The 25,470-nt window shown below is 39.2% G+C and overlaps 1 protein-coding gene across 1 annotated transcript in view; it reads left to right on the top strand.

The window, feature by feature from the left end:
* TOP6BL (TOP6B like initiator of meiotic double strand breaks) overlaps positions 1-25,470 on the top strand; it is a 96,135-nt gene that overhangs the window by 50,661 nt on the left and 20,004 nt on the right. Inside the window, exons 6-13 of the mRNA XM_007171044.2 lie at positions 2,549-2,632; positions 4,181-4,236; positions 4,973-5,044; positions 6,550-6,745; positions 14,910-15,060; positions 18,247-18,393; positions 22,284-22,405; positions 23,881-23,991. Of these exons, the coding sequence (XP_007171106.2) occupies positions 2,549-2,632; positions 4,181-4,236; positions 4,973-5,044; positions 6,550-6,745; positions 14,910-15,060; positions 18,247-18,393; positions 22,284-22,405; positions 23,881-23,991 (939 nt within the window). The remainder of the gene's footprint in view (positions 1-2,548; positions 2,633-4,180; positions 4,237-4,972; positions 5,045-6,549; positions 6,746-14,909; positions 15,061-18,246; positions 18,394-22,283; positions 22,406-23,880; positions 23,992-25,470) is intronic.

Raw genomic sequence — 25,470 nt, 5'->3', positions numbered from 1 at the left:
AGGGCTTTCTCCAGTTGTGGCAAGCGGGGGCCACTCTTCATCGCGATGCGCGGGCCTCTCACCGTCGCGGCCTCTCTCGCCGCGGAGCACAGGCTCCAGACGCGCAGGCTCAGCAGTTGTGGCTCACGGGCCCAGCCGCTTCGCGGCATGTGGGATCTTCCCAGGCCAGGGCTCGAACCCGTGTCCCCTGCATTAGCAGGCAGACTCTCAACCACTGCGCCACCAGGGAAGCCCCTTTTTTTTTTTTTTTAAACGACAATAATCATTTATTATGTCTCACAATTTCTGTGGGTCAGGAATTGGGGCGCTAAATTTTGGTTCAGGGTCTCCCATAAAGTTGCAGGCAGATGTCAGCTGGGGCTGCCATTGCACAGTTCTTGATCTCTTTTTCAGTGTACTTATAAAAAGTATTATAATAGTTTATTCTTCTTTATTAGATATTTACATGTTTCTTTATTGTGTTATGAGATTTTGGGGTCTGGGACCTTTTTTCTCCTTTAATATACACCTAGTACATGGCTCTGTGTTTTCTGAGCCACTAATAAGAACTTACTGGTTGGACTTCCCTGCTGGTGCAGTGGTTAAGAATCCTCCTGCCAGTGCAGGGGACATGGGTTTGAGCCCTGATCTGGGAAGATCCCACATGCCGCAGAGCAACTAAGCCCATGCGCCACAACTACTGAGCCTGCGCACCTAGAGCCCGTGCTCCTCAACAAGAGAAGCCACCGCAATAAGAAGCCCGCACACCACAATGAAGAGTAACCCCTGCTCTCTGCAACTAGAGAAAGCCCGCGCGCAGCAGTGAAGACCCAACGCAGCCAAAAATAAAAAATTATATAAATAAATAAATTTATTAAAAAAAGAAAAGAAAAAGAACTTACTGATTTCTGACTCTATTTCTTCTTCACTGACTTCTCCATTTTTTCGGAGACGCATTTTAACTTCGGTTTTAGGGACACTATATTAAATATAGTATAGGAAAGTGGTTAATACTAAAGCTTTGGAGCGAGATCAGGCACACCTTGGGAAAGTTGTTTAACCTCTTTGAAATTCATTTTTTTTTATCCATAAAACGTAGGTTATATGTACCTAATAGGTACCTAATAGGGTTTCTGTGAGGGGTAAATGAGGTAATATAAGTAAAATATTTAGTACTATTCCTGGAATAGAGAAAGCCGTCATTAAGTGATAAATCTTATTATATTTGTATGGAGGTATCAGGGTATATTGGAAAGAGCATGGACAATTGTTGTTAGATAGACTTAGGGTCAAATTCTGGCTCTATTACTGAACATCTTAGGCAAGCTGCATAACTTCTCTGAGCCTCTTTTTTTTTTTTTTTGCCACGCTGCAGGGCTTGCAGGGCCTGCAGGGATCTTATTTCCCCGGCCAGGGATTGAACATGCGCCCTTGGCAGTGAAAGCTCGGAGTCCTAACCCCTGGACCTCCATGGAATTCTGAGCCTCATTTTTTTTTTTTAATTAAGTAATTTATTATTATTATTTTTTTGGCTGTGTTGGGTCTTCGTTTCTGTGCGAGGGCTTTCTCTAGTTGCGGCGAGCTGGGGGCCACTCTTAATCGCGGTGCGTGGGCCTCTCACTGTCGCGGCCTCTCTTGCTGCGGAGCACAGGCTCCAGACGCGCAGGCTCAGTAGTTGTGGCTCATGGGCCTAGTTGCTCCGTGGCATGTGGGATCTTCCCAGACCAGGGCTCGAACCCGTGTCCCCTGCATTGGCAGGCAGACTCTCAACCACTGCGCCACCAGGGAAGCCCCTGAGCCTCATTTTTTTTAATCTATAAAGAGGGGATTGTAATACCTGACTTGAGGATTGTTGTAGATATAGCACCTGCACATTGCTTGCCACATAGTAGGCATTCATCAAGTGGTGTCTATTATTGTTACCATGTCTAACATATGTTTTCAGATTATTCTTTGGTCCTTAAAACAGTTTTGTGAGGTTGAAAGGCTAAGTTTTATGCCTGTTTTGCAGATTAGGAAATAAGGTCCAGAGAAGTTAAGTGATTTTTTTTCATGATTACTGAAGTAATTTTTATAGAGCCAGTATTAGAACACAGGTCTTCTGACTTTTGAGCTTTCTGCTTTACAGCTTTTCCTTAAATATAAATGTTTGGATGAATGGATTAAGGTTTAAAAATAGGTTCTTTTTAGTGCCTGCTCCTTTGACTCCACTCAGATTCTTAATACAGATTGACCCACATTAGAATAGTAAAGATAGAGTTACTCTTCTCAGCTCCAATCTAAATTACTTTTAAATTTGTTCCAAAAGGTGGTTTTGAGATTGTGGGTTTTACTCCGGTATTTGTTCACGTCTCCTGAAGTTCCATGAAATAGGTACCTTAGCCCAAGAAGTGATGGCTATTAGATTACCTTTGGTGTTCAGTTTTCAGACCCAAAGATGTTTCCCCTTGGATGTCTGAAAAGCTTTCTGAGGTGTAGTTACTTTTATAAGAAGAAATACCATAATTTAATTCACTTGTGCTCTTGGGTTTGTGTATGTGCGGTGGATGTTTTTGTTATGTTGTTACAGGTTCATGAAAAGCCCAGAACTTTGATGACAGATAGCCTGGTTATAAAGAATTTTTTACGCAAAGTCATCACTGTGCTCCCCAAGGTAAGCTGTTCTTTTGCACAGTAACGATTCTCTTGTTTAAGTCATATGTTTTTAAAAGACCTCTACTCTGTAGGGCATGGAAGGATCTGATTGGTCCTCTTTCTTTTAATTACAATGATTAAAAGTTTTAATATTGAATTGATTTGGTTCCTGTATCCCTAAGGCAGGCTTGATGTTGGTCATGTGACATAGTTGAGAGCCCTTGGATATAGAGAGAACTTTCTTTTGGGTTCTTATTTTCACTGCCTTACTGTTTTTTTTTTTTTTTTTTTTTTTTTTAAAGGATTTTCTTTTTTATTTATTTATTTATTTATTTATTATTTTTGTCTGTATTGGGTCTTCGGTTCGTGCGAGGGCTTTCTCCAGTTGCGGCAAGCGGGGGCCACTCTTCATCGCGGTGCGGGGACCGCTCTTCATCGCGGTGCGCGGGCCTTTCTCTATCGCGGCCCCTCCCGTTGCGGGGCACAGGCTCCAGACGCGCAGGCTCAGCAATTGTGGCTCACGGGCCCAGCTGCTCCGTGGCATGTGGGATCTTCCCAGACCAGGGCTCGAACCCGTGTCCCCTGCATTAGCAGGCAGATTCTCAACCACTGCGCCACCAGGGAAGCCCTGCCTTACTGTTTTATTGTATCTCTTTGGATACCTCGTTTCCCTCTTCTGTGCTTCATTTTTCTTTTAAACCTGGATGATAAAATTTGCTGATTATCTCCTTTTTTTCTAAAGTGACTATAAGAGCAACTAAGGAAATTTTGATAAAATACTTTGAACTCTGGAAAGCTAAAGTTTTTATTATTACCTGTAGTTTGATATGTTCATAAAGTTGCACACAAGTATGCTATATAACTTCCCCTTTTTTTCTTGCACGTTTCCTACTTTTTCTGTCTTAAGCAGGATTCAGTACTTAATTGTTTGCCAGTCATTCTTCCAAGTGCTCTCCACGTACTCACTCATTCAACCCTGCCAATACCCCTTGTGAAGTAGGTTTTATCATTATCATTCCCATTTTATAGCCAAGGAAATATGGTACAGAGGTTAAATCACTTGCAGGGCCAGGATTTGAAATGAGGCAGTCTGGCTCTAGAGTTCCTTATTACCCATTATATTATATAGAAAGAAAAATAGAGGTTGAAGGTATAAAATAATTAGAACAGTGAAGTAAATTGGAAGGAGGACATAAGAGATGGGGACAGGGGAAGAAAAAACGAAGAAAAAAGCATGGAATATTCCATGTATGAAAACAATGGAAACAATAGAGAGAAAAATTGATAATTAATTTAAGAAGGGGAGAAGAGATACATTAGGAGAACAGCAGAGGATAAAAGGGTAGTATTTCCTCATAATTTGTGACTACTTGGAATTGTAATGTAGAACTCAGTGTATTTAAGATGCAGAATTTGAACACAGACAAGTGTTAAGTATGTTTAGGGAAAGTGCAATGGAAAAAAAAAAGGTGATACAAAGAATATCTTCTCCTTTAGGAATTGAGTATGGAAATTTTTAATCCCTATTCTGGTTCATGTTAAATATCGCACCCCATTTATTTTGCAGATTAGATTTAATTTTAGTGTAAAGGTGAATGGAATCCTCTCCATGGAGATCTTTGGGTAAGTCCTTAATCCATGGCTTAAGTTTATGCAGTGGCTCTACAATTTTTCTCAGTCATTATTGTCCTATTTCCAGTGGGTTCACAGTTTGATTTCTTGACTCGAAGTCACTTTGAAACTAATTTTCTGAGATCCCGCCCCCCACATTTTCTTATTCTAGATTAGTTCTTTTTTAAATAAATTTATTTATTTTACTTTTGGCTGCGTTGGGTCTTTGTTGCTGCTTGCAGGCTTTCTCTAGTTGTGGTGAGTGGGGGCTACTCTTCGTTGCGGTGCGCAGGCTTCTCATTGCAGTGGCTTCTCTTGTTGAGGAGCACGGGCTCTAGGCGCCTGGGCTTCAGTAGTTGTGGCACACGAGCTCAGTAGTTGTGGCTCGCGGGCTCTGGCGCTCAGGCTCAGTAGTAGTGGAGCACAGGCCTAGTTGCTCCGCGGCATGTGGGATCTTACTGGACCAGGGCTCGAACCCGTGTCCCCTGCATTGGCAGGAGGACTCCCAACCACTGCGCCACCAGGGAAGCCCTCTAGATTAGTTTTTAATGAGTAAGTAGATTAAACCTTTCATGACTTTCCCTTTCACTAAAATGAGAAAACTTAAAAATAGACATTTTCCCCTTGGTTAATTGGTTACTAAATTTCAGTAATCTCTGGGGTTGGTACTCATGGGCCAAAATTTGTACGAGGCAGAGATTGGCTTTAGAATCTTTGAGATATGGCTTAGTTTTTCTTTGCTTTGCAGGGCAGAGAATGAACCTACTTTGAACCTGTCAAATGGAATTGCTCTTGTCGTAAACTATCAGCATTATGTGAGGTGAAGGGGAAAGCATTGTTGTCCCTCTCCATGTTTTACTCTCTTACTATGAGTATGAATGTGGGCAGAAATTGAAAATGGTCTCAGTTGTCAATTCTTAGTGCCAAGTGTCAGATTCTCTGTAAGAAAATTGAAAGTAAAAATTTTAAGCTATCTGTATTGAAAACTATTATTATTCCTGGCTCCTTGAATATATTCTAATTGACCTGAGGACATGCATGTTCCTTCTCCTCTCCATGCCTTAATTTCGTCTGTAAATGAAACAAAACAAACCCTGCTAACTCCAATCCCATTTAGACATGAGAAGAGAGGAATGACTTTAAAGATTACTTGAACTCTTGGCTAGAGAGATACTATGACTGCAAAGGAATTCTTTGTATATTATTGCTTGTGTATTAGCATTTTGCATAGGTTTAGAAATCATCTTTCTTCCCACCTCTACCTTTTTCAGACTGCAAAAAAATCCATTGGAGGAGGTGGAAAATAAATGGAATAGGACCCTGGGCTTTGCTTTCCTGTACTATCCAATTACCACAGAACCCAAAGTGGACATGAATTATAGCAAGAAAATGCCTAACTTATATTTAAGTCCAACTAATCTATTCTTTATTCAATAGTTTCTGCCTCCACTTATATGCCCTGAATCAACACTGGTAGTCATAGGATCTTAAGGCTTGAAGAGACTGCCTATGGTTTTTCAGTCTGTTTTCTTTTGACCAAAATTACCTCTCAGATTAGACTATGTTTTATTCTTTAATATCTGCAGGACACAAAACCCCCACCCCACATCTTTCTTTAGTAATCTTCTAGCATCATACAATCCCTACAGGCAGACAGCTTGCTATCATAGATTTACTGAAAGAGTTTAAGCCTCTAAGCCAATGTTTGTGGACATATTTCCCTGGGTGACCTGATTAGTTTAGAGAAAGGGGGAAAGGTTCATTAACATTTCTTTTCTGTTTAGAAAAGAGCTGTTGGAAAGTAAGCAAATACCAAATTTCACTAGATTCTTTCTAGGAGAGAAAGATGTCCCAATTTTTTCTCATTACTCCTATCAAATAGTAACCTCAGACTTCTTCAGGGGAAGGTATAGCATGTGTAAAAGCAGAAACCTAAGTATCATGAAGCCAGTTTTAGGCCATTTGTGATTCAGGGACCCCTGACCCCCACCCCCACCATGCTGATCTTTGAATGATCTTGGAAACTTCTGCTCCGAACCATAGAGTAATTTTAGTGGAGGGAATATACTTTTGAGAATATAAAACTGCCATTAGTGGCAGCAAAAGCAGGAGCCATGCTATAATTCCTGAAATGCCAATTTGTCTACTTTTTCCATTCCCTGTGATTCACTGAGTGGGACACAAGTTACTTATACCAACAAAATTTATATGGTGGATGATATAGTTATGCATATGCTAGAGGTTATAAAAAGAATTTTGAATTCCCTTTAAAATAATTTCTTAAGAGGGAAAAAAGCTAAATTTGTCTTACCTGTTTTTTGACAGTACACCAAAATTTGGTACAACTGAATTACTCTGCAGCAGAATCCATCCTGTGCTAGGATATCCAGTAATGCTCTTCATCCCTGATGATGTGGCTAAAATGGGCTTGTTGGGGGAGCTGATACTGACTCCAGCTGCTGCTCTCTGTCCTTGCCCAAAGGTCTTTTCCAACCAGCTGAATAGGATTTCTTCAGCTTCCATATCCTTTTGACGACAGAGTCCACCAAAATGTTCAAATTCATTGTCTTTAAAAATGGATTTTTATATTTCAATTCTAGAAAAGCCTCTAACATATAAACTCTGTATCTAGAAGCTGGTACGATTTGTATAAAAACAAAAATCCAATATGAAAGCTAAGCTTGAGAATTTTTCCAAGAAACTGAAAACTATAAAATATGACACGTGCCACACTGTTTTCATATAATCCAGTATGACTGAAGCATGGAATGAATGGTGCAAGAGGGAGAGATGAAGCTGGAAAAGTAGTTTGGAGTTGAATATGGTGGATCTGGAGTGCCACACTAAGGAGTGTGAACTTTATTCTCTATATAATTGGAAACCATTAAATGTTTTAGGAATCTCTAGCAGCCTTGTACAGAATGTGTGGGAGAGAGACGTCAGTAATCACTAATTAAATAAGTAAGTGAGCTGGGCAAGAGCTATTAAGTGCATGAATTAAAAGTGTGATGAGCATAGAAAGGAGAGACTTATCACTGGAAGGAATCAACATGATGAGGTAACCAGTTCATTGTTTGGCTAGGGAGAGATTAGGGGCAGAGAATTGCTAAAGTTGATGTCAAGAACTCTATATCCAGAATAGGCAAATTTATAGAGACAGAAAATAGATGGGGAATGATTCTCCTGGGAGTGATAAAAATGTCCTAACACTGATAGTGGTGATGGTTGCACAACTTTTTGAATATACTAAAACCAATTTAATTGTACACTTTAAATGGGTGATTTGTATGATATGTAAATTAAATCTCAGTAAAGCTGTTAAAAAAGATTTCTATAGATGGCCGACAGAATAATGATACTGGCAACAAGATGGAAATTATAAATAGCAGATCTGAGGAGTGAAGAAGATTACTTTGGCTTTACATATGTTGCATTTATGGTGCCTGCAGGACATCCTTTAAAAATGGCAAGCACGGGGCTTCCCTGGTGGCGCAGTGGTTGAGAATCTGCCTGCTAATGCAGGGGACACGGGTTCGAGCCCTGGCCTGGGAAGATCCCACATGCCGCAGAGCGGCTGGGCCCGTGAGCCACAACTGCTGAGCCTGCGCGTCTGGAGCCTGTGCTCCGCAACGAGAGAGGCCCGCGCATCGCGATGAAGAGTGGCCCCCGCTTGCCACAACTGGAGAAAGCCCTCGCACAGAAACGAAGACCCAACACAGCCAAAATCAATCAATCAATCAATCAATCAAACATACGCATCTGATTCAAGATCCTCATTAAAAAAAAAAAAAAAAAAAAAAAAAAAAAAAAAAAATGGCAAGCAGCCATATAGAAATTTTGGTCTGGAATTTGGAAGTGGTCAGATTTAGAGATACAGATTTTAGAGCCTCAGAGTTTTCTCCATAGGTACCTATAGTATAGTATAGTGCTATGGCTAGAGCATGACACAGGAGTAAAAATGCTAGATTCACCACTAATTAGCTGTGTGACTTTGCACAACTTACTCAACCAGCCTAAGCCTTTATTTCCTCAGCTTTAGTATGGGGATAATAATACCTACCTCATAGACTTATTTATTTTCCCTTGCAAAGATTTCTCTTGTTGTTGTTCTTTTGGGATTTGTTTGTTTTAGGGTTAACTATATAATAATCCATGTGAAGCTCCCAGCATATTGCCTGACACATAATATAAGTGTTTGATAAATGTTCAGTATTATTATGATTATATGATTGAAGCTGTAGGAGTAAAGGAAGTTGTAGTAGAGTATAAAGAACAAGAACAGAAGAGGGCCAAGGTCCTGGTATGTTAAATGTCAGCCGAGGACGTCTTTAAGGAGGAAGAAGGAGCCAGGATAGTGATAAACACTATCACTGCATAGTGTCCAAATGCATGGACATTTCATATTTTAAAACATGCTTTTTCTTAATATCTAGATCATACAGAAGAGTATAAATAAAATATGAAAGTTTCTCTTCGTCCTCATCCCATTCTCCAGAGGGAATAAGACAAATTTTCTATCCTCTTGGAGTTTACATTTTCATGGGAAAATTTAATAAATAAATGGATGTTAGGTAGTGATAAGTGCAGTGAAGATAAAATAATGTGGGTAAAGAGATAATGATGGGGATGTCATTTTAAATATTATGGTCAGTGAAGACTCCAGGTAGGGGATGTTTTAGTAAAGAGAGAGAGCTAACTATGAAAACTGGTGGGATTTCAGTTTCTGAAAATGGCAAACTAGGTAATTTAGACCAACCCTCCTAATGAAGACAAAGGCTGGATGAAATACCAAGACATCATGAAAGTATCTAACAGCTAGTGAATAGGGAGGAATTTCTGGGCCCTGATTTAGGAAAGAAAGGAATTACAAAAAGCTGAGCCCAGCACTGAGGGCTCTTTTGCCCTGGGGTCATTTGCCAATTAGAGCAAGCAGCTGAGAGACTAAGACAACTTCTGAATCAACGCAGGAGAAGAAGGCCAAAAGAGTTCAGGGCCTGCTGAGCTTGGGAGTGCTGTTAAAGACACCTCTTGTTTTGGACAGGGATAACTAAAAGGCTATACTTTAAGGAGTAAGGTGAACCTGAAATAAACCATCCTTCAGTGGTGTGCATTTATTTTGGGGGCTGATTTAGGCAGGCCAGAAAATCTTAAACTTTGAAATTGGTTTAAGATGATTCTAAATGTCTAAGTCTCCCAGATGCCTTGTAGAAGCAAACAGAAATTCTTGCTAGAGGAAGATAACTGCATCTATGCTTCAAATTATTTAACAAATACTTAAATATAACATCCAGCTCCCATGTGCATGCACACATTAACATATACACACACACACAGGTACAAGAGAAGACAAGGAGGTGTGAACAAGAGCTAACAAAAACAAAAGCAACAGCAACATGCACTGGGACTCCAGATAATTGCTAATATCAGACACTGATTTTAAAAATAAAAAAAATATGCTTACTATGTTTATGAAAATGAAAGGCAAGCTTAAAAATTTTGCCAGGGAACTGAAACTATTAAATGTGACATAATTTTAAAAAGAACCAAACAAATTGTAGAACCAAAATATACAATAACCAGTATTGAAATTCAGTAGGCAGGTTTAACAGCAAATTAGACACAGCATAACTGAATTTGCGAACTGAAATATAAGGATAGCAAAAACTGAGCAAAACAAAGCAAAGTGAGACAAAGGACGGAGAATACAGAAGAGGTACACAGTGAGAGGAAACAGTGAGACATTCTAATGTACATTTAATTCATGTTCCAGAGGAGAAGAGAGAGAAAAATGGGGCAGAAACTATATTTGAAGAGTTAATGGCTGAAGCAACTAAAACAGATTTCAAGCTGAACAATCAAGCAGGATAAATAAAAAGATATCCACTCCTTGGGACTTTCCTGGTGACGCAGTGGTTAAAGAATCCACCTGCCAATGCAGGGGATATGGGTTCGAGCCCTGGTCTGGGAAGATCCCACATGCTGCCGAGCAACTAAGCCCGTGTGCCCCAACTACTGACCCCGCATGCCACAACTACTGAAGCCCATGCGCCTAGAGCCTGTGCTCTGCAACAAGAGAAGCCCCCACAACGAGAAGCCCACGCACTGCAGCGAAGAGTAGCTCCCGCTCGCTGCAACTAGAGAAAGCCCGTGTGCAGCAACGGAGACCCAACACAGCCAAAAATAAGTAGATAAATAAATTTATAAAAAATATATATCTATATATATCCACACCTTCTAGAAGATCAAAGACAAAAAGAAAACCTTAAAATCACCCAGGGAAGACAGATTTTCTTCAAAAGAGAAACTGACAGCTGACTTCCTCATACCAACAGAAGGTAGTAGAATAATAGTGTTAATGTCCTGACATAAAATAATCATCAACCTAGAATTCCATACCCAGTAAAAATATTCTTCAAGATTAAAAGGTAATGAACCTACCTATATATTATATTACTGTCAGAATCCATACAAGAAGAAGAATTAATTCAACTGACTAGAACATAGTGTTTTGACTGTACATTCTTGGTGGGATATCCTAAGGATGAAATGAACTGCAAAGAACTCTTAAAATTCATTAAGTGGTCTTGATTCTTAGTAATAATATTGGTATTATTATATTGAAATTGTGTGCATACTTATGTAAAAACAAATAAGTAATTATGGTAACATTGTTAGGAACCAAATTTTTTAGCATAAGATAGAAGATATATGAGTGTAAATTCAAAGAAATAAGAATTTTTAAAAGTAACTTTGAGACAGAATTGAAAATACCAATGTGAATCCTCAATTTTTCTGACTTTAAAAATTATATATTTCTTAGCTCTATCCACTAAAAAACCTTAGAAGCAATGAACACTCCTGGTACTCAGAATGCGTTCTCTAAATACCACTGCTCACTAAAAAGGAGAAGTGGCTGATTCTGGGCCTAAAGTAGAAATGTACAAGATGAGCTGGGTATCTTGTTGGGCCAGAAAGCAAGGAAGTTATCAAAGGCCAATGAGATTGTGTCAAAGGATTTAGGAACTTCCATTTCCAGCCATGATCAAATAACAGGGACTGGATTTATTTTCCTACCTTGAACAGCTAGAAAAAATGGACAAATTATATTAAACAACAATTTTCAGGTATTACACAACAGATAATGCAAGACAGTGGTTCTAGAAGGAGGAGAAACAAACAAGTGAACCCTGTGTTTGCCCCACTGTACTGTCTAGAGAGAATTTCCAGGCTACAGCACCAGGAGGGGATACCCAACTGGAGTCTGGTGGATCTCTCTGAGTTGAGGAGACAAAGTTCAGAGTTCAGGGAGGTCTAGACGGCTAGGATTTATAGAAAAGAGTACTGAAGAGGAAATAAATACATAGAAATAGAGCTCCAGACAGAGGAGAATCCCTGGAATGCACACAGAGCTGGGAATAGTTCCTGTTCCTATCAGCCAGGGTGGAAAGCCTCATACTTCTTAAGGCATGAGGTGGAGTCTTAAGAAGGCTTTGCCTGAGTAGTGGGGAAAAGTTAGCCATAGCCTACAGGATTCTCTAGTCCCACATATCAAAGCTTAAATGTAAGACCAATAAGACTGAAACTGTTTCCAAATAACTTTACAGTGTCCCAGAGAAAAAGTTCAAGAATATTTATAGGAATACAAAAATATTCTGCACCCAAAAAGGTAAACTTCACAATGCTGGGCATCCAATAAGAAATTACTTGGCATGCAAACAAGCAGGGAAATAGGGCCCATAATGAAAGAAAAATTTCAATCAATGGAAGCCTACCCAGAAATGACACAGGTGATAGAATTAGTAAACAAGGACATTAAAACAGTTATAACTGTATTCCATGTTCAAAAAGTGAGAGTAAAGATTGAACATATTAGGGACTTCCCTGGTGGCACAGTGGTTGAGAATCCGCCTGCCAATGCAGGGGACACAGGTTCGAGCCCTGGTCCGGGAGGATCCCACATGCTGCGGAGCAACTGAGCCCGTGCACCACAGCTACTGAGTCTGCGTGCCACAATTGCTGGAGCCCGCGCGCCTGGAGCCCGTGCTCCACAATGAGAAGCCTGCGCACCGCAACGAAGAGTAGCCCCTGCTTGCTGCAACTGGAGAAGGCCCGCGTGCGGCAATGAAGACCCAACGCGGCCAAAAATAAAAAAATAAAAATTAAAAAAAAAAAAAGATTGAACATATTAAATAAAGAGATGAAAGAGATTTTTTAAAGACCCAAATTGAACTTCTAGAGGAAAAAAATATAATTTTCAGGATGAAAATAATACTGAATGAAATTGATGGCAGATTTACACATTGCAGAAGGAAAGATTAGTGAACTTGAAGACACAACACTAGAAACTAACTACAGTGAAATAAAAAAAGACTCTAAAAGAATAAACAAAGCATCAGTGAACTGTGGGATAACTTCAAGTGGCCTAATTCGGGGATGTGTAACTGGAGTCCTGCAGGGAGGCAAGGCAGATAAAACATTTGAGGAAATAATGTTCCCCAAATTTCCAAATTTGATGAAAACTATAAACCTGCAGACCCAAGAAGATCAATGAGCCCTAAACGTAAGAAACATGAAGAAAATTATACCAAGCCACACCATAATCAAATTGCTTAAAGCCAGTAGTAAAGAAAAAATCTTAAAAACAGCTAGAGATAAAAAGACACATTACATATTGAGGAACAAAGATAAGAATTACCACAGATTTCTCACTGGAAACAGTGTAAGCTAGAAGAAAATGGAGCAACGTCTTTAAAGTAATAAAAGAAAAGAAAACTGGTAATGTGGGATTCTATACCAAGAGGAAATAACTTTTCAAAAATGAAAGCATAAAATTGATAACTAATAAGAACCTGCTGTATAAAAAATAAATAAAATAAAATTCAAAAATTCAAAGAAAAAATGAAGACAAAATAAAAAATATTTCAGATGTACCAAAGTCTTCATCACCAGGAGACCTGTATTATAAGAAACGTTAAAGAAAATGCTTTTGGCGGAAGGAAAATGGTACCAGATGGAATTCTGGATCTACTCAAATAAAGACGAGCACTGGAAATCATAACTATTTGGGTAGATATAAAAGATTTTTGCCCTATTTAAAAAACCTCTTCAAAAGATAATTGACTGTTCAAAAATATCAACAGTGTATAAGACTTAACAACATATCTAGAAGTAAAATGTGTGACAGTAGCACTAAGGCCAAGAGGGGAGAAATGGAAGTACATTGTTGAAGGATTCTCATACTATACATGAGTGAACTGTTACAATATCACTTGAAGGCAGACTGTGATAAGTTAGAGTTGTATACTGTAAAGCCTAAAGCAATCCCTAAGTTAATACCACAAAGAGTTATAACTAATAAGTCAAAAAAAGGGATAAAATGGAGTTATAAAAAATACCCAATCCAAAAATAGAAAAGAAAAAAAAGGAAATAAAATACAAGGAACAAATAGAAAACAGGTAACAGGATGCTAGATTTAAACTCAGCCATAACAGTATTCATATTAAATGTAAATAGTTTAAACAACCCAATTAAAAGACATTCACACATTTTGACTCTTCAGATATTCCACTCTTATTCTGAGTTTGCAGCACCTAAAATCTCCCCTGGCTCTAAACAGTGAATGTGTTGGCCTCAGCTAAAGTGTTAATGCCTTCTTGGATTTGTGATGGAGACTTCATTTATAGGCACTGCCTCCCTTTGCTCTGTTGTGACTTTCAGTAATGCCCTAGTGCCTACTGGGTAAGGATTTTAATCTTCACACTTAATGCCTCATGTTTACCCTATGAAAAAGAGGATGAAAACAGAAAGATACAGGAAAATATATATTCTGGTCTTATTAGCCTTGGTTCAGGGGACAACAGAGTTTAGGCAGTGGTTCTTAACTGGGTGATTTTGCCCTCAGAGGACATTAGGCAATGTCTGGAGACATTTTGATCCTTATGACTGGAGGGAGAGGTGATATTGGCATATAGTGGGTAGAGGCCAGGGATGCTGCTAAACATCCTACAATGCACAGGACAGCCCCACAATAAAGAATCATCTGGCCCAAAGCGTCAACGTGCCAAGGTTGAGAAACACTGGGTTACAGGGAGGGTGAGGGTAGGAATGGGAAGTCAAGAGGAGGAAGCCATTTAAGGGCCTACCTTCCTTAGTCTTGGTTAGAGTAGGTTGCAGAAGGTGAAGTGTTTCCCTCTCAATCTGAATATACTCAAATACTTACTGGGAAATATTCCTTTGTATATACTTTTATTCTAGCATGTATCACATCATATTACAGTTTACTGGTTTTTACATGTATCTCCCATACTATAAATATAACTTGAAGGTAAGTATTAAATCTGTATATTCATCTTTGTATCCCCAGAACTTAGTACAGTGTAGTGTTTAGCCTGTGGTACCATTCAAACCTATGATTTAATGAGTAGGAGCAGTAAATAAACGAATTGTCCCAATACTATATTTGTAGCTCACACTCATTAAACCCAAAATAAATTCCTGGGGATTCTAGTGGATCTATCTCTGGCACCTCACACCTATCCTTAATGTGGAAAAGGCTTAATATGTAATCGCCTAGCACACTAGTTTATTTCTGAGAGTGTGAACCAGGTCAGTGTTGTGTTTGTTTTATGCATATAAATACAGTTATAAAAAACTAAAAATTTGCAGTTTTCTTTAGCAACTATACATATTTCTATATGGACCTTCAGGTCTGCCTCTGATATTGCCAAATCCGGAGCAGCCAACTTCTACTATCTTCAAAGATACCTCTTATTTCATTAACTGGAAGAAATACCACTTGTGTATGGTGCCCAATTTGGATTTCAATTTAGATAGAGGTAAATCTCTCTCTCTTTGTTTGCATAGGAATAAAGAACTCTGGAGAATATTAGAGAAATGCAAGGAAATATAAATAGCAAGTGTATATTAAGAATAGGGCCTAGTGATCTGATGGCTTAGGTTGGGGGGTACAGGTGGGAGTCTGGCTAAGTTTGAGATTCCACATGAAGTGAGTCAAACAGATGTCAACAGGCAAAGCCCCATCAGAGCCTAACCGTTCTGGCATTACGTGTTGATGCTGGTTCTCCTCATTTCTACTGCCTTCTCTATTCCTGGCCCTCTTGATATAGTCAGTGGGCCTTCACCTTCCAGGGACTTGTTCAGAGGGTTTCTGTTGTACCTTAATCCATCAACTCTGGGGTTTTAGAAAGGTTAGTAAAGTTGCAAGGACATCTTTGAACTATCGCGGAAGAGAAATATTTCCCAATGAAATGAAAAAATCCATATAAAATTACTTAGAAAAATTATAATACTACATAAAAGCAAGGCAGGAGTATAAACCATATAGTAATAAACCTAGGAACCTGACTGTACTATTCATATAGAGCCTAACCACATTGGCTTTGGGTGAATCATACTGAAAGTTGGATGCTTAATAATTAGACCAACAAATAAAACTGAGAAATAGGAATATGCAACCATGAGCTGATGTCTAGGAGCTTTATAGTCTTGAGTTTGACTGTTGTTAGCTAGAATCCTTTGAAAGTTAGAAGGCAGTCTGTTCAACTGGATCCTGAGGAAGTTCACCAGTAGCGAGGAGGTATTCTAGAGTTGTGACTGGTATGAGAAGATTGAAGCCTGCCGGTATAGGGAAGTACCTCCGGGGGAAAGATAGCATCTTCATCTTGGAAGTAGGCCTCGTGGTAAGACACTTTTTCTTGAGTAGGTAGTTATTCCAGAGGGCGAAATGAAAGAAGAGTGTCCTCGGGCTTCTGGAGGTAAGTGGTTTTGTGAAGAAAGAATGTTTGGTCTTAATAAGGCTGTGGCCACAGCTGTGGGCTGCCCCTTAGCACTTATATGGGGCCATCAATGAGGGTGAAGTGCTTTCCTTGCTCCCTTGGGTAATGGCTGCCTACCGCACCACCTGGCCCAATGAGGGGGAATACCTACTACTCCTCTTCCCTGGCAAACTGTGGAAGATGTAGTAAGAGAACAGTGTCCCCTAATGGCTCTGCTATTGTACCAAAGAGAGCCTTTTGGAATTGGTTTGGCTTTTATCTTGGGTGTGTGTGTGTGAGTGTCTGGGTACCTGAGTCTAAATCCTGTTCTCTTCCTGGTTTTAACCCTCGCTAGGAGGGTCTTAGTAACTTGAATGGTGATTCATGTTCCTCTGAAAGTGAGGCAAGTGAATGTGAGTGAATGATATGTATTATTGTCTATTACTGTTATTTGTTTAAACTGAATTGGCTATTTAGAAACTGAAAAAAATCCCTGAAAACGTCCAAGATGGGACTCTTCTGACGTTCTAAAAACTGGTTTTTGCATAGGCCTTAGAGGAAGTTAGCTTTCTAGAAGGAATTGGTATTTCTCTTCCTGTGTCTTTGAGATGTAAATAATCTACCTGGGCTCTCAGGAACTTTAATTACCTGTGATCCCTGAGAGTGAAGAAAAAAAAAAAAAAGACCTTTTTAAACTCTAGCAAGAAAACTGTGAGATCTCTGTGTCCATATAAATAAATGTGTCTACGTGTACCTTATAAATATAAGGTGTCTCTGCCTCCAAATGGCACTGCCAAGATTGGTTTGTGGATGAGCTCTGTTTAATTGGCTTAAGAGAAATTAAACGCTCCTATAAACTCTCAGAAATATAAAAGAAACTCCAGAATTAATTTCAGTTTGATGTGATATGGGAAATATTCAGTACTGAATGGATATCTGGTATTGAAGCTAGCTTAAACTTGTTGGTTTGATTAATATAGACATGTCTTTAGAGTCATCAGTGTTAAGTATAATACTTCTGTTGTACCTAGGCTTATTTTGAGATCAAATAAGACCATATTTGTTGCAAATTTGTCAGCAAGGAAAATATCTTGCTATGATGAAATTTTAAGTAAATGTAAATGAGATAAGCGCCTTTAGGTAAACTCTATAGGAATAATTATGTTTTGGGAATGTCTATCTAGAATAGTTTCTCCAGATTTTGATAACCATGTTCTGCCTGCTGTCTGCCACACACAATGGGGTATCACTCCAGGACCTTGCTTCAGACATGTAAGGTCCCCCTATCCATTAAACCACTGATGTCTCTGAAAAAAAAAAAAATTTTTTTTTTTGGTCTTAACAGATGGGATGTCATGCCATCAGGATTTTTTAAATCTCGAGGGCTCTCCATATCTCCTTTTCTCTTTCATTTTTATTTTCATGCTTTGTTGATTTCCTTCATTTTTTGCCGATTTGTGATGCCTAAACTTGCTCAGTTAATTTTGGAAATGAATAGCGTAGAAAATGTCCGCGCATGTCACCTTCCCTCATTACAGAACCAGGATCCACATGGAGGTACTTCTCTGTATGGATCTGGATGGAATTTAGGACTATAGTGATTATATTCTAGAAAAAGACCATAGGGATCAGATTACTTGGGAATACAAATATTATATAGCACTGTGGTTAAGAGCACAGATTTTGGAGTTAGTCTAAAACAGTTCCACCACTTCCTGTCTCATGTTGGGCAATGTATTTAACCTACCTGTGCCTCTTTTCTTGCCTGTAAAAGAGCATAAGACTATGTCCCATACCATAGTGTGGTGAAGTCTGAATGTTGAGATAGTACATGCCAAGAATTTAATGTGGTACGTGGCACGTGGTAAGCATTCAATACAAGTTAGCTGTTATCATTATCATTACTCTTACTAGCTATACCTACTTTTTACTAACCTCTTATTAGTGATACCTACCTTAGAAAGTTACATGAGGAGTGAATGAATTTCCTGTATAATACTTCCCAGTAAATTCTAAGGAATGCTGTTTGGTTTGCAGTTTATACGCCCAGTTGTTATTTTGATGTTCTTCCTGTGAGTCACTATTATTTGCTTTTATCATGTGGGTAGAGAAACAGATTCAGGAGGAGAAGGGAGTGTTCAAATTTAGATTTATCTCAGATCCCTCTTTGTTTGAGGTATAGGTTCTTTATTCACTTAGCATTTTGAAGGCTTTACTTAGGATACTCTGTAATATCTTGTCCTCTAGATTTGGTGCTTCCAGATGTGAGTTATCAGGTGGAATCCAGTGAGGGGGATCAGACTCAGAATATGGACCCCCAGGGACAAACTCTGCTGCTTTTTCTCTTTGTGGACTTCCACAGCGGATTTCCAGTCCAGAAAATGGAACTCTGGGGTAGGTATAGGAGAGTGGGGCTGCCAGCTTGGGTGTGCTTAAATGTTAAGAGAATAAAGAAAGGAGACTTTACATGATGCATAAATCTGAATAGATGTGTTTCTGTAAAATAACTCATTTCAATGAAAAACCTTGCTTAAATAAGGTAAACAAATTATATGCTCTACGGGAAAGATCTATATCTTGAAGCCTCACTTAGATGATGACATTCCCAGATTTGGTTGACCAGAAATCAGCAGACACTTCCTGTTGGTCCCTACAGAGTATATTACCTTAGATGGGTAGTTCTCAACCTCAGTTGCACAATATATTACCTGGGGAGCTTCTAAAAAATGCCCAAACCTCACCCCCAGAGGTTCGGATTTCCTTGGATTGAGGTGGGCCTCAGGTATCAGTATGTTTTTAAAGCATTTCAGGCTTGAGAACTGTTCACCACCCTACTGCTTTTCCAAGTGGAATCAAGAAAAGTTATCAGTTTTACTTGGCCTTAAGGCAACATCTCAGATTGAACAAGAAGAGCTGTGGGAGTACATCGGTATGAATGGCTTTGTGTGATTGCCACATCAACCTCTGGAAAGGGAGACATTGTCCTTGTTCAGGCATACAAATGCCTTTGGTGTTTATCTAGCAGATAGGTGATAACCTGTTATCAGAAGGTCTCTCTGTTAGTGATAAAGCAGTGATTTCACTGTTCTGTGGTCCATGAAACACATGCATCAGAATCACCTGGAGTATTTGAAAATGTGCAGCTTCCTGGGCAAGGATTAACTCATTGTTTTGCTAATGTAAAAATCTGGTATGACTCAAGAATATGCATTTTTAACAAGATTCTCAGGTGATTCCTAAACATAGTAAAGTTTGAAAACCACTGAGTGTGAGTATGAGAGTTGGCTTATGCATTTTTAATCCAGTAAAGCCTGAGACATAAATTTAAGTGTTTCTCAGTGCCCTCCTAAACTTTGAAGGAAGAAGCAAGAAGTGGAGCTTATAAATGTCTGGGGCAATGTTCACAAGCCTTCCTTTTGGTGTTCCTGATACGTTTTTGGGTTATTCTTTCTTTGTGGGCGACTGTTTTTTCTTGGGACTTTACTCTCTAGGCGTTCCAGTGCTATTTGGTGTGGCCCTGCTTCCACTGAGTCATAGAGAAGTGAGACAGCTTACAACACCAGATCAGAAGACCTCACATTGCTGCCAACTATTTGTTGAACCTGTGGGATTCTTCCTACTGCCAGCCTTCCATGCCTCTCCTACCTTTTTCCATCATGTATATATTCTTTAGGAGAGAAGCACTGCTTTCCAGGGCTCTGGCTTGTAACTCTTTTATTTGAGGAGCTGGTATTCTCTGGTGCCCCACTGTGTCCATTCATTAAAGCCCTGGAATGGGAACGTAGAAGAGACCCAAACTAATGAGGCTTCCAGCAAGGAGGTCAAAGGTGAGAATGCCTAGGGCTATTATCCGACCTGTGCTGGCATGGACAAAGACTCATAAGAGAAGCAGCTTAGTATGGTGGAAAGGACTTCAGGGTACAATCAAGAGACCTGGGTTTAACTTTAGTTCTGCTACCAAATTCCTTAATGATTTTTTGGGAAGCAAGTTGCATAAGTCATCTGATCCTTCCTTTTCATATATTTAACATGAGATTGTTAGACTAGGTGCTATCAAAGGCCCTTCCAAGTCTAAAGACCCTCTTAAGATGTAAGATCTGCTATCTTTGGCAGTTTTTTTTTTTTTTTTTTAAGGTTGGTCTGCTAGAGGGAGCACCATGTTCAGTCTTCCCTAGGATGACGTAAAATCTGGTACCACATTATGAATCCTATTAAACATACTTCCTCAGAAACCAGGGTTACCTATCATTATTATAGTACTGTGAGAGTTTGTACACCTCTGTTTAGCTTGACTCTGAAGGCCTGCAGCATCTCAGGTAGTGGTACTCAGTACTGGTTAAACAGAAATCCATCACTGCATTAGTAAACATAGTAGTTATCTTTTAAAATTTCCTTATACATCTGAGAGTTTAGGACTAGCCTTTGAAGAAGATGCACCGTAAGGGTAGGTAGGTATAGATACATGGATATAGATATATGTAGTAATTTTATTTTCTTTTCCCCCTCTTCTTTCTCAGATCCTTGAAAGCTTTCTCCAGAGCTCCTTTTAGGAAACAGCTTGTGCAGAACTACAGTCTGTTTCCATGTGTCTTAAAAAAGAAAATCACTTAATTGGCCTTCTGCCTACCTTGTCATGGTAACTTTTCTATGATTAACTCATTTTGCCACAGTGTTAAAGGCATCTGGTGGTATCAGCAGTTTTAGGGATGAAACTATAGCTTTTTAATTAAATGTCTGCTTTCAAAGGGGCTCCAACTGATTTCTTAAGGCTATTCTTAGGACCAAACTATAGAAAATAGTAATCCACATGATATAGCAATAGCGATATTTTCTCTTTGAATATTGCAATGTACATTTCAAAACACTTTATATATATCATCCCAGTTTATCTGCACAAAATACCCATGAGAGCAGGTGGTATAAAGACACTTTCTGTACTAAAATGAGAAAAGTGAAGTGACTTGGTCACTATTAGTTGATAGTAGAATTGACGCTAGAATCTATGTTCTCTTGATTCCAGTTCCAGAACCCTTTTGAGCAGAGCAATTCTTCCCTTCCCTTCCAGGAAAGCATCATGGTGCCTTGTGGTAGAAAATGTTCCTTCTGACTTGCATTTTTTTTTCTGACTTGCATTTTAATTGCAGCCCTGAGAAAAGCCAGCCAGCCTTACCTTTGAACAGACCATACAGGGAGTAGAAAAACACTGAAAGAAGAAAGATTAATTAAGAAGCATTTTCTCCAGGTGTCCCAAAAAATAAATTTGTCTTCCTGTATTGGTTGTATCAGGATCATCAATGCTGGCATATTGTTTAATGACGTATTTTGCCCATCGGTCTCACGTGTTACCTTTTCTGAAGGATGCTGAGCAGTGGTGCCTATGGTTACTTTATCAGAGATAGTCCCTCATTTAAAAAGACCTTATACCAGCAATTCTCAGATTGTGAGTTTTAACTTTTTCTTTTTTTAAAAAATAAATTTATTTATTTCATTTATTTACTTTTGTCTGCGTTGGGTCTTTGTTGCTGTGTGCGGGCTTTCTCTAGTTGTGGCGAGTGGGGGCTACTCTGTTGCGGTGCGTGGGCTTCTCATTGCGGTGGCTTCTCTTGTTGCAGAGCATGGGCTCTAGGCATGTGGGCTTCAGTAGTTGTGGCACGTGGGCTCAGTAGTTGTGGCTCACAGGCCCTAGAGCGCAGGCTCAGCAGTTGTGCTGCACGGGCTTAGTTGCTCCACAGCATGTGGGATTCTTCCCGGACCAGGGCTCGAACATGTGTCCCCTGCATTGGCAGGCGGATTCTTAACCACTGCGCCACCAGGGAAGCCCTTAACTTTTTCTATGCCACAGCGTATCTAAAAGGATTGATACCCTGACAGTAGCAATGGCTCACCACAACAGTGACGCTCAAATAGGAACAGAGTAGAGTTAGACATACTCTCCAGGTTTTTCCTTTCCTTTGGGAGCCACCAGTATCATTGTTTATAGTATATAGCATATATTTCTGTTTCTGATATGAATTAAACAGGATTCCTCATTTGATTCTTCAAAAATAATGTCATTCTTCACTTTAATTTTAGTGAGCTTTCGTTCATTTGTAAGTGGGAATTGGGTAGGTTTGTAAATTGCTGGGGGTTTTTGTCTAAAAAAGTAATTATCTGTGGATAGGCAGAAGTGGCTTCTTTTTTCAAGCGGCCTCTTTCCCATTCTCAGCCCTGACTCACAGCATATGAACAGCAGTCTTGAAGTGGTCATTCTCACTCAAGGTTACCAACATTCTGCCTCCCCTTAGGAGTCCACACTTTGCTCACGACTCATCTCAGTGCCATTCTCACGGAGAGCCACAGTGTGGTGCAGGATTCCATCCAGGTCGCTGTGGACCAGGCCTTGGAGCAGCATCACCAGGCTGTCAAGGTAATAAGAAATTCACAACTCCCTTTCTCCTCTCTCTAAGAAAAAGATAGAGTATATGGCAGACAGGGCCTGAGAGCCCTTCCTCCCTGAATGCTTCTTCCTCTCCTCTTTGGTCATCTGGGCTGATCTTTTTAAAAATATTTATTTATTTATCTGGTTGCACCGGGTCTTAGTTGCGGCATGCATGTGTCATCTAATTCCCTGGCCAGGGATCGAACCTGGGCCCCCTGCGTTGGGAGTGTGGAGTCTTCACCACTGTGCCACCAGGGAAGTCCCCACCTGGGCTGGTCTTATAAACTGAATCTAGCCTAGGAACTCGGGCTTTAACTTAGATGGGTCACGGTAACCAGCTTGCTTAGTCTTATCTCCTAGTAGGTGAGTTTGAATAAATACGGGCAGAACAGTAGACCAGGGAAAATGACTGATAACATACCTCTTTTCTTTTCTTTTTTTTGAGTGTGAACAAATTTTATTTTCTTTTTGGAACACGTGACTTACGATGTGAGTGTGTTTTTTCACAAGCAAAAATGAGCTTGGTTTTGCCTGCCTGTTAGTTTGTTTTCACCACTCCCATTATACCAGGGGACAGGAAAACATTTATAAAAGAGGAACAGTAAACACTGAACCCAGGACACTATAGTCATTCTAGGTGGTTTTACACATTGAAGTATTTTTGTATATTAATTTGTAGTGTCATTAATGTCTTCTTCCCTCTTTCACACATTGAAGTGCTATATTATTGACTGTAAGTTCTGGATAAATTGAAAGCACATGCATGCACTTGGCCTGAAAATTTTTTTTATTGAATTATAGTCGATTTACAACATTGTGTTAATTACTGCTATACAGCAAAGTGATTCAGTTATACATATATATACATTCTTGTTTTATATTCTCTTTCATTATGGTTTATCATATGATATTGAATATAGTTCTCTGTGCTATACAGGACTTTGTTGTTTATCCATCCTATATATAAAAGCTTACATCAATGCATAGCTATCTTATCTATATATTTCCCCTTCCCACACATGTTTCTAGAGCTGCTGTTTCATTAAATCTTACATTCTTCCGCCATTTCCTAATCCTTTATAACATCACTTTGTCTTCTTACCTGACTTTTTGAATCCCTCCATCCTGTGTACTTTTGGTAACACATTTCTTACTTCATATGGCCTCCTTTTCAGGGAAAAGACAACTACACTAAAAGGGTAAAGCTTAAAGCTTTTTGTTTTTTAATAGTAAGTATATCTGTTTTGTTGCTCAGTGTCTTACTACGTGTCTTTTCTGAATGTATCTATGTCAGTAAGTCTAAGTGTCCTTTGTCATGATCTCAGTAAGTATTTTTGGTGGAGGGGGAAGAATTTTTGAAATCCTGCTCTGACTAAAATCTTTGGTCGCTTTGTGATTCTCTGAACCAGCAGTTTGGGGTTATTATAAACTGCGGTCTCCCGCTTCCTTGTTTTATTCTCTAGGCTCATCAGAAACTACAGGCCTCACTCTCAGTGGCTGTGAATTCCATCATGAGTATCATGACTGGAAGCACAAGCAGCAGCTTCCGAAAGACATGCCTCCAGACGCTTCAAGTTAGTAGGAGGTTGGGGATGCTTAAAAGTGCCAGGGTTTTAATGACATTCTACTGCCTATCTGAGTAATATGTGCAGTGCTCTTAGAAACATTATTTACTTTGATCCTCCTATGATTCTACATAAGTAAGTGTTTTAAGAAATGTTTGTTGAATGGATAGTGATGTGTATACTATTTTATAAATGAGAAAACAAGTTATTTAAAATTTCTATTTCCTTTTGATCATACAGGTCGTTATAAGCAGAGCTAGGATTAGATCAGTGATTCCCAATTTCTTCTTGAAGAATGTTCTATTACCTCATGGCAACAGAATATACTGAAAATGAGCAACCATAAGCATTACATGTGTTTGGCAGTATGGAATAGTGTAACAGGGTTTGGAATCAAAGGCCTGAGTTCAAATTTTGGCTCATTTGTTTACTAGCTAGGTGGACTTAGGCCTGTACTGAACTTCTCTGAGTTTCATCTACAAATTAGAAAAAAATAATAGTACCTCACAGGGTAATTATGAAGTTGAGAGCTAAGTGTGAACCTGCATAACACATTGTAGATTCTTTTTTTTTTTAATGCTAAAGTTTTAAGTTTTAATACATTTCATCTTAAATTGTCTTAAGTAGTATGCAATGGCTAGTATTTTATTTTATTTTATTTTTTTGAATTTTATTTTATTTATTTTTTTAATATAGCAGGTTCTTATTAGTTATCTATTTTATATGTATTAGCGTATATATGTCAATCCCAATCTCCCAGTTCATCCCACCACCACCCCCCCACCCCTGCTTCCCCCCCTTGGTGTCCATACGTTTGTTCTCTACATCTGTGTCTCTATTTCTGCCTTGCAGACTGGTTCATCTGTACCATTTTTCTAGATTCCACATGTATGTGTTAATATACGATATTTGTTTTTCTCTTTCTGACTTACCTCACTCTGTGTGACAGTCTCTACAAATGACTCAAGTTCATTCCTTTTTATTGCTGAGTAATATTCCATTGTATATATGTACCACATCTTCTTTATCCATTCGTCTGTCGATGGGCATTTAGGTTGCTTCCATGACCTGGCTATTGTAAATCATGCTGCAATGAACACTGGGGTGCAAGTGTCTTTTTGAATTATGGTTTTCTCTGAGTATATGCCCAGTAGTGGGATTGCTGGGTCATATGGTAATTCTATTTTTAGTTTTTTAAGGAACCTCCATACTGTTCTCCATAGTGGCTATATCAATTTACATTCCCACCAACAGTGCAAGAGGGTTCCCTTTTCTCCACACTCTCTCCAGCATTTGTTGTTTGTAGATTTTCTGATGATGCCCATTCTAACTGGTGTGAGGTGATACCTCATTGTAGTTTTGATTTGCATTTCTCTAATAATTAGTGATGTTGAGCAGCTTTTCATGTGCCTCTTGGCCATCTGTATGTCTTCTTTGGAGAAATGTCTATTTAGGTCTTCTGCTCATTTTTACACATGGTAGATTCTT

Source organism: Balaenoptera acutorostrata, chromosome 9, assembly GCF_949987535.1.
Source record: "Balaenoptera acutorostrata chromosome 9, mBalAcu1.1, whole genome shotgun sequence".
Taxonomy (NCBI): domain Eukaryota; kingdom Metazoa; phylum Chordata; class Mammalia; order Artiodactyla; family Balaenopteridae; genus Balaenoptera; species Balaenoptera acutorostrata.
This window is presented reverse-complemented; position numbering and strand designations above follow the sequence as displayed.